Consider the following 8,938-nt stretch of genomic DNA (forward strand, 5'->3'; position numbering starts at 1 on the left):
CCACGCTGGCCGGGCTCACGTATTAGTTCTCATGGTTGTCTTATAAATTCCGTGGGATTTTTCCTGTGACGTTGTCCTCACAGAGGACAGTTCACTTCTTCTTCTCCTTTTCCTGCCTCGGCCGCGGCGAGAGCCTCCAGCACAGCACGGAGCGGCTGCAGGCACCTTGTCCTGACGCAGGGGGGCGGGGGGAGCGTCCATCCGCCCGTCCGCCCGTCTGTCCGCCTCTGTCCGCGGGTGCGGTGCTCACCCCAGGATGCCGGGGGCTGCCTTTAGCGGCTCCGGGAGGCTCCCTCCTCCCCGTGCGCCGACAGTTCAGGTCACGGACGAGCGTTAGACTCGTGTTCGTGTCCGGTGCTCGCTCGTCACGATCCGGCGTGTTTGTCCTGAGCGCCGCTGGTTACTTAGGACGAACACCGAGGGTGTGACTCCTTCAGCCTTTGGCACCCTCTTTCCAAACGGCCGATCCGAGGACCCTGACCAGGCTGGGTCCCCTCAGACTGCCCCCCGCCCCCCGCAAGATGTTATCACAACCACTGCCCGTTTTCCCGGCCTCGCCAGCGCCTCGGTCTCCCTTCCGCTGTTCCCTTCCTCTGGGCGCGAGCGTGTCATTGGGTGTTTGTGTTTCGTCTCCATGTGTGTGACGCACTCTTTCACCTTAAAGAGATGAGTCCTTGTCGTGTACGTGTTTGTTCTTCAGTTTTTGCTTCGTTTGAGGCACTGCATGTCGTAGAGCAGTTTAGGTTCACAGCACAATTGAGCAGGAGGTACAGACGTTCCCCGCGCCCTCCCCGCACCTTCACGCCCCCCGCCTCCCACCAGGTGCGTTTCTTACGGTGAATGAGCCTGCGTGGACACGGCACCACCGCCAGAGCGGCACAGTCCATGGGACAAACATACACGGACACGCATCCACCCGTGTAGCCCCCCGCCCCCCCGCCCCCCGGAGTTTCACCCCCGAGAAGTCCTTGGGCCCCGCCCCTCCCCACTCCACCCCCTCCACGCCCTCCCCTCCACGCCATGGCTGCGCGCCCATGGGGCAGGCCGGGGCCCCAGAACCCAGGTCCTGGGGGCAGAAACCCCAGCTCGGCTGCTGTGGCCGGGGGACTGGTCCCTGGTGGCGAAGGAGCCGGGACAGATGCCCCCCCACACACACACACACCTCCCCGCGGCACCCCGCCTCCGGGCAGAGGTCGGCGAAGCCCTCGCCAGCCCCCTGGGGAATCATTCGCGTGAATTAAGTGTCCCGCGGACTCAGAGGTCTCACTCAGGAGGAGCAGAAACAAGAACAAATGTGTAAGTTTGGTTTCACTGGAAAACGTTACCATCTGGCCTCAAGGTCGCTTTGACCTTGAGAAGCACAACTGAGCTCTTTGGGAGGTGTCCTCCCCGCTCAAGCTTCTTCTGAAGGCTGTGTGTGTCCGCGTGTGTCTGTCGCCGCGTAACAAATGACTTCTAATGCTGCAACTTAAAACAACAACCTTTTTTTAAAAAAATATATATATATTTTATTGATTTTTTACAGAGAGGAAGGGAGAGGGATAGAGAGTCAGAAACATCGACCAGCTGCCTCCTGCACACCTCCTACTGGGGATGTGCCCGCGACCAAGTACATGCCCTTGACCGGAATCGAACCCGGGACCCTTCAGTCCGTAGGCTGACGCTCTATCCACTGAGCCACACTGGTCAGGGCACAACAACCTCTTTTACTCACAGTTCTCCTGGGCCGGCCGGGCTAGGCCAGGCGGGGCTCCCACAGGCTCCTGTGGCCGGCTGGGGCGGGGTGGGGGGGCGGTGCAGGGTCTGAGGGCCTCTGTCCAGGCTTGGAGGCTCTGGTGCCTCTCTCCTCGTGGTCTCCTGATTCCAGGCTCCTTGAGGCCAGGGGTCCCGGACTGCCGCTTACACCGCAGCGTCGTAGCCAAGGCAGCTGGCCAGGGCCGCCCACGTCCGGGCGGACAGAGGGCGGCGCTCGGGACGGGTGAGCTGCCAGGACTGAGGCCGCGCTGACCTCCGACGCGTTCCTAGGGGAGAACGCACCTGCTGGGCGCTGTGGGGCGCGGGCGCGCCCTCTCTGCCTCTGAGGGTCCTCGGAAAAGGACAGAAGCTGACAAACGGACGTTTCTCAAGTTTAGCATCTTCTCGCTTTAGCGGCAAAAGGTTTTAACTTAGCGCATCGGGGTGTATGGCCTAAATAACCCATCCTCTTCCCTGGAACGCGCCACACATCATTTCACGAGCAACCCCGTCATATGCAGCCCACACGAGCATTTCTGAAACCAAACTGCTCGCGTGTGAAAAGGTTAAAAAGTGAAGCTGCCTATATTTCCGTTTTCCCGAGGTTTTACGTCCTTGCGATTTCCCCTCTAACGTCAAATCCCCCGGCCCTTCCACGTCCATCCCAGCACGTGACCGCGGCCGGCGTCCGGCGCCCGCCTGTGCTGGAGCCGGGCCTGCAGGGCGCGGGAAAAGGTCCCTAACACCGGGCCCCGGTCCAGAGGGGACACGGATGTCGCCTGGCTGACCCGCCGACTGTGCCGTCACCTGCGATGACAGGTCCCCCGGACCCCCGGTCGCCACCAGCCCTGCTCCAGGACGCCCCGCGGGCCCGAGCCGCTGCGGCAGGTCCCAGCGCAGTGCCCCGAGCTAACGCCGATCGTAATTCACGCCAAGTCCCCCGGAGGAGCTGCGAGGGCTGAGGCTTCTGCCTGGAGGCGGGGTGCTGCGGGGAGGTGTGCGGGGGGTGGGGGGGGCGCTCTCCCCGGCTCCGTCCCCACCGGGACCAGCCCTCCAGCCACAGCAGCCTGGCAGGGTGCTCCACCCACTGTCCACGCCTCGGCCTGGACCTGGGCCCGGAAGCCCGGCCGGCCTGTGGGGGGGGGCGGACAGGTTTGGAGGGGCGCTGGGTGCTGGGAGCGGGGTGGGGGCGGTGGGAGGGGCTGGAAATAACGGCCTTTGGTGGGCCTGTCGGCTGGGTGGGCGGGAGCCCAGGATGGGCGGGGGGGCGTGGGCGGGCCTGGCTGTTGGTGAGCGGCCTGGACGCTTCAGCCCCGCAACCCCCGTGTTTGGCAAAAATCACCTCCCCGTGCCACTCGGTCAGGCTCCCGTGGGGAGACGGCTCCCTCAGCCCTTTCGCGGGAGCTGACCGGCCGCCTCCCACCAGCTGCCCCCCCCCCCTCCCCTGCTTCCTCCACAGCCAGGAGCCCGGGACGAGGGCGGCTCAGCGCTGCTCCCGGCGGGTGGGGGCGCTGGTTCGGGGGCAGCTTTGGTCCTGAAAAGGCGGCCTTTGTCTTTCGGGAAGTTCCGGGCGATGAGGGGCTGTTGCGTCCTCAGCCGGGGTGCCCGACGGGGGGGTGTGGCCGAGGAGGGGGTGCCCGTCTGAGGAGGGGGTGCCTGGCCGAGGAGGGGGTGCCCGTCTGAGGAGGGGGTGCGTGGCTGAGGAGGGGGTGCCCGGCTGAGGCGGGGTGCGTGGCTTGCTCACCTGCCGGTGATGCTCTGGCTGAGGCGGGAACGCGGGGTGCAGGGCCTCAGCCCACGCGGCCTCTTCTCGGATTGCGTGTGAAATCCCGCGAGACCGCCGTCCCCGCGGTGTGGCTGGATCCGTGCAGCAGAGCACTTTCCGTCAGGTCTGAAGGAACCCACGAGCCCTTTCCAAGCAGAACCAGGGGTTGTGCTGCTGCGGCTGGAGCTTAGAAGCAGTGAGCTGTGCTGTGCGGACCTGGGCCGCAGAGCTGGGTTCAAACCCCAGCTCCCCCCCCCCCCCCCCCCGCCTGCTGTGTGGCCTCAGGAAGGTCACTCAGCCTCTCTGGGCCGCGGTTCCTCTTCTGTGCAGTGGGGGTCCTAGCACTACCATTCCATAGGGTTACCGGGAGGCTGGTAACAGCACCTGAGAGGTGGTTAACCCAGGGCAGGCCCATACTGGGTGTTGAACAAATGTTCACGATCAGAATTAATAACAGTAACAGCCCGCATGTTCCCTAACGGGGCCAGTATTTGTTCAGGAGAAGCCTGAGCCAGTTTGGACCCAGCCGAAGCCCCATGCTGTCTAACCTGGCTGCCCCGCACGGCGTCATTCTACACCAAGTCCTGTCGAGACCCTCACTTTGCAAGTGAGAAAACAGAGGTTCAGAGAGGCGTGGCCACTTGCCCGAGGCCACACAGCAAGGGCTTGTCACTAGGACCTCCTCTGTCGACAGGAAGTGGGACAGACTTTGATCGCGAAAATGCTCTCCCATCCACGTGTAGACGCCATTGCACGTGACTTGCGATGGATTCACGCACTCGTTCATGGGTGTCTGAGAGCCTGCTATTTGCACGTGTGTTTGGCCTGTGTGAGTGTCTAAGCCGGGAGCGTGTTTAAATGGCCCCCACGCCCTCCCTGTCCTTCCCCCGGGGCCACACGGACAGAGAGGCGCGTGACCATCGCTCGCCCTGCTCCCCAGCTCTCCCTCCAGCGTGGACGCCCACCTGCGCTTCCCCGACAGCGACGGCCTGCAGACCCCGCGCGGGGACGAGCCGCAGCGGGCGCGGGCCCTGGAGCAGATCTGCGGCGTGTTCCGCGTGGACCTGGGGCACATGCGCTCCCTGCGCCTCTTCTTCAGGTGAGCGGGCTCGGGGCCAGGCGCCCTGTGCGCGGGGCCAGCCCGGCATCGCTGATGTCGCCAGCAGTGGGACCCACCATGGCCGCCCCCCAGGAAGTGGGTCGGGGTGGCTCCCACACTCATTCATCCGCCTTCGGGGTGGTGGTGGCCGGCTGTGGCTGGGGTTGGGGGGGGGGGGGGTGGGAGGGCCAAGCCGAACTGGTGGCTCCTGTCCCGCCCAGCAGCTCTTAGGATGGCGGGCTTCCTGGAGGGGACGCCCTTTCTTTGGTGATGGGTGGACCATCCCTGGGAGCGTCCTGCCCAGCGCCACATCGAGCCCTCCTGAGAGGCCGGTGGCCAGCCGCAGGGGCACCAACCAAAGACCAGAACTGAGAAGCAGCAGCCGGGCCGGCCGGGCGGCTCAGTGGTTGAGCGTCAAACTATGAACAGGAGGTTCCAGTTCGATTCCCGGTCAGGGCACAGGCCCCGGTTGTGGGCTCCATCCCCAGTGGGGGGCATGCAGGAGGCCGCGGATCCATGATGCTCTCTCATCATGGATGTTTCTGTCTCTCTCTCCCTCTCTGAAATCAATAAAAAAATATATATTTTTAAAAGGCAGCAGGCCTGTCACCCGAGGGGGTCCCCAGACCCGGAGCCACATTGGAAGGGGCCACGGTCCGGCCTGATGGGTGGTGGTGGTTTCCGGGGGGGGGGGGGGAGATCTCCCAGCGTGCCCCGCGCCTGCTGGAGGGGCCCACGGAGGAGGCTCTGGCTGCCGCCCAGCTGGTCTGAATCTGACCCGTCACCAGCACCTGCCGCGCCCTCTCCGAGGGAAGGACCCTCCTGCCCGGCGGCGAGAGTGGGGACAGGCCTCTCCGCAGGCCTCCAGGGAGCGGCCAGAGCAGGCCTCGTCCCTGCCTCCTGAGAGGGAGCGCGCTTCCATGTCTTCGGCAAAGCGGGGGCGGGGGGGGGGTGGCTTCTGCTGGACACACTCTGTCCCCCCCGCCCCCGGGCCAGCAGCCCAGATCTGCAGGGACTTCCTGTCTCCTGCCCCAAGGTCAGCCCCGTGACCTCTGACTGTCCTCGGGAACAAACCCCGTGTTGACACCCCACCCCTCCCCCACGCTCAGTGACGAGGCCTGCACCAGCGGCCAGCTGGTCGTCGCCAGCCGCGAGAGCCAGTACAAGGTCCTCCACTTCCACCACGGCGGCCTGGACAAGCTGGCGAGCGCACTCCAGCAGTGGGAGCGCTGCGCGGGGACCCGCCTCCACGGCCAGGTAGGCAGCGGGGCCCAGGCTCCACGCATCTCCTCCTGCGTGGCCTCTGGGCTGACTGTGGCCTCGTGGGCTGACTGTGGCCTCGTGGTCTGTGACTGTGGCCTCTGGGCTGACTGTGGCCTCGTGGGCTGTGGCTGTGGCCTCGTGGGCTGTGACCGTGGCCTCGTGGGCTGACCATGGCCTCATGGGCTGTGGCTGTGGCCTCGTGGGCTGACCATGGCCTCGTGGGCTGTGGCTGTGGCCTCGTGGGCTGTGGCTGTGGCCTCGTGGGCTGACCATGGCCTCGTGGGCTGTGGCTGTGGCCTCGTGGGCTGTGGCTGTGGCCTCGTGGGCTGTGACCGTGGCCTCGTGGGCTGTGGCTGTGGCCTCGTGGGCTGTGGCTGTGGCCTCGTGGGCTGTGACCGTGGCTGACTGGCCTCGTGGGCTGTGCCCAGGGCTGATCGGGCAGTAACTCTGGGTTGGAAACGAGTGCCCAGAGCTCCTCGAAAGGCCAGTCTCTCGCTGGAAGTCATGTTTTGACAAGGCTCCTGCCGTATTTGCTCCATCCACACACACATGTAATAAGCGCTCTTTAATGACCTGTGTAAGGAACTGTATGTGCTTATTAGAAACGGCTGACTTTACAGCCCCTCCCTCCCACCGAGCCTGAGCCTCCCGCGGGCCTCCCTGTTACAGCCCCCCCCCCCCCAATTGAACAACCTTTGATTTCTGAATTAAATGTCAGCTGCAGTTTCGCCCTGGATCATGACTGCCCGTGGAGACGACCTGACAGGCAGGCTCCCCGAACAGCGCTCCCTTTGTATGTGGCCAATCACATGTAATTTATTGCAGGCCCTTCCGGCCGAGGCAGGCGAGCCGGGCCCAACGAGGCATTGATTCCATTTTGCGGCTGGGGTGGGAGGGAGAGTGGGGGGCGGGGACCCTGGTGGCAGGGAGAGGGGGGGGGGCCCGGGTGGCAGGGAGAGTGGGGGACACGGGGCGGGTGGGGGGCAGGCTGTGGGTGGGAGGGAGCCCAGGCCCGGGAAACAGGGAAGATGAGGCTGTGTTCATTTTGATTGCGTCTGATTACAGTTGCCACCCAGGGGTTTGTGTGCAGGGGAGAGGGGCCGCCCCCCCCCCCAGCACAGCTGGCTTCGACCCCGGGGTGGGACACGGCCCGCTTGCCTCCTGTCCAGCAGGTGGCCGACGAGAAGACGTGCATGAAGTTCTCCATCCGACGCCCCAAACTGCCCTCTTCCGAGACGCACCCCGAGGAGAGCACGTACCACCGGCTGGACGTGGCCGCCTGGCTGCGGCACCTGAACGAGCTGGGCCAGGTGGAGGAGGAGTACAAGCTGCGCAAGGTGAGGGGCGGGGCCACTGCCTGGGGGCGGGGCCTGAAGGGCGGGGCCATTGTCTGGGGGCGGGATCTGAGAGGACGGGACCTTCAGGGTGGGGGCGTGGCCACCTGGGTGGGGGCGGGGCCTGGGGGCGGGACCGTCGGGTGGGCGTGGCCGCCTGGGGGGGCGGGGTCCGGTGCCCCGGCTTGAGGAGCTGGGAGCGCGCCCAGTTCGCCATCCAAGCCGCTTCCCGGGGCTTGGGGGCCTCCGTCCCCTCTGGAGGAGCCTGTGCTGAGTCCAAACCGGGGGATTAGGCCGCGACGTGGGAACCACACGTTCCTCCGAGCGCCACCCCGGGGGGCCATTGACATTGAAATGAGCCTGGCTCCGCCGCCTGGGAATGGGGGGCCCGCACTTTCCCCTCCAAACAAGTGCAAATCGCGGCCCCTGCACCCGGGCCTCAGTTGTCAGGAGGCGCAGACAAGCCACCAAAACGCGACCGGGGACCTGGGGGCGCTCTGAGCCGCCCCGCGTGGCCCTTCCCCGACGCCGCCCCTCCCGCAGGCCATTTTCTTCGGCGGCATCGACGTGTCCATCCGCGGGGAGGTCTGGCCCTTCCTGCTGCGCTACTACCGCCCCGAGTCCACGTCGGAGGAGAGGGAGGCGCTGCGGGCGCAGAAGCGCCAGGAGTACGCGGAGATCGAGCAGAGAAGGTACCGGCGGGGGGCGGGGGTGTGTGTGGGGGGTGCAGAGGCCTGTGGGGTGCAGTCTCTGTCCGGGACCCTGAGTGCCTCATGACCCCAGGCCCCCTTCAGAATTCTTTTGGTTTTAATTAATTTAATTTTTTATTGGTTTCAGAGAGGAAGGGAGAGGGAGAGGGAGAAACATCCATGAGGAGAGAGAATCATGGGTCAGCTGCCTCCTGCACGCCCCACACTGGGGATCAAGCCCGCAACCCCCACAAGTGCCGGGACAGGGAATCGAACCCTGACCTCCTGGTTCATAGGTCGCTGCTCAACACTGAGCCACGCCAGCCGGGCAGGGTTCTTGTCACCGGGACGCTGGGGTGGCCGCAGGGCCTCAGAGGCCACCAGGAGCCAGGACGGCTGAGGTCCGAGCGGCCTGGTTGACCCCGGGGCTGGTCAGCTCTCCTCCCCGAGGCCGGGTCCATGCTGGAGACGCCCCGCGCTGACCCCGGGCCCTCTCTGTGCCAGGCTCTCCATGACCCCCGAGGAGCACCGGGAGTTTTGGCGAAACGTGCAGTTCACGGTGGACAAGGATGTGGTGCGGACCGATCGCAGCAGCCAGTTCTTCCGCGGGGAGGGCAACCCCAACGTGGAGAGCATGAGGTGCGCCCTCCGGCCTCGGGCCCTCGGGGCGCGGGCAAGCACCGCCGCTCGGGGGTTCACACAGTCACCCCGGAGGCAGAGGGTCATTAGCTATTTTTTTAAAAAATATTTTTACTGATTTCTGAGAGGAAGGGAAAGAGAGAGAGAGAGAGAGATAGAAACATCAATGATGAGAATCATGGATCGGCTGCCTCCTGCACGCCCCCCACTGGGGATGGAGCCCGCCACCCGGGCCTGTGCCCTGACCAGGAATCGAACCCTGACCTCCTGGTTCCTGGGTCAATGCTCACCCACTGCGCCACGCCAGCCGGGCAGGTAATTAGCTATTTAGCCAACTTCACTCAGCCTCTGTGGTCAGTGTCCCGGGGAAGCTAGAGGTCCCTCCCAAGGTGCCAGCGAAGCCGCCATGCCCTGG

The 8,938-nt window shown here is 65.1% G+C and overlaps 1 protein-coding gene across 3 annotated transcripts in view; it reads left to right on the forward strand.

The window, feature by feature from the left end:
* The window catches only part of TBC1D16 (TBC1 domain family member 16), a 44,518-nt gene extending 35,606 nt beyond the window's left edge, over window positions 1–8,912 (forward strand). The window contains exons 4-8 of one of the 3 annotated variants that reach the window (XM_079797643.1): window positions 4,440–4,598; window positions 5,708–5,855; window positions 7,031–7,198; window positions 7,739–7,887; window positions 8,389–8,911. In XM_079797643.1, the coding sequence (XP_079653769.1) occupies window positions 4,440–4,598; window positions 5,708–5,855; window positions 7,031–7,198; window positions 7,739–7,887; window positions 8,389–8,641 (877 nt within the window). In that variant the 3' untranslated portion in view covers window positions 8,642–8,911. Of the gene's footprint in view, window positions 1–4,439; window positions 4,599–5,707; window positions 5,856–7,030; window positions 7,199–7,738; window positions 7,888–8,388 lie in introns of all 3 variants that reach the window. The other 2 variants (XM_079797645.1, XM_079797644.1) reach the window with 2 other exon arrangements.
* The last annotated feature ends 26 nt before the right edge of the window (window positions 8,913–8,938 follow it).

The sequence above is a fragment of the Cnephaeus nilssonii genome, assembly GCF_951640355.1.
Source record: "Cnephaeus nilssonii genome assembly, chromosome: 19".
In the NCBI taxonomy this organism is placed as follows: domain Eukaryota; kingdom Metazoa; phylum Chordata; class Mammalia; order Chiroptera; family Vespertilionidae; genus Cnephaeus; species Cnephaeus nilssonii.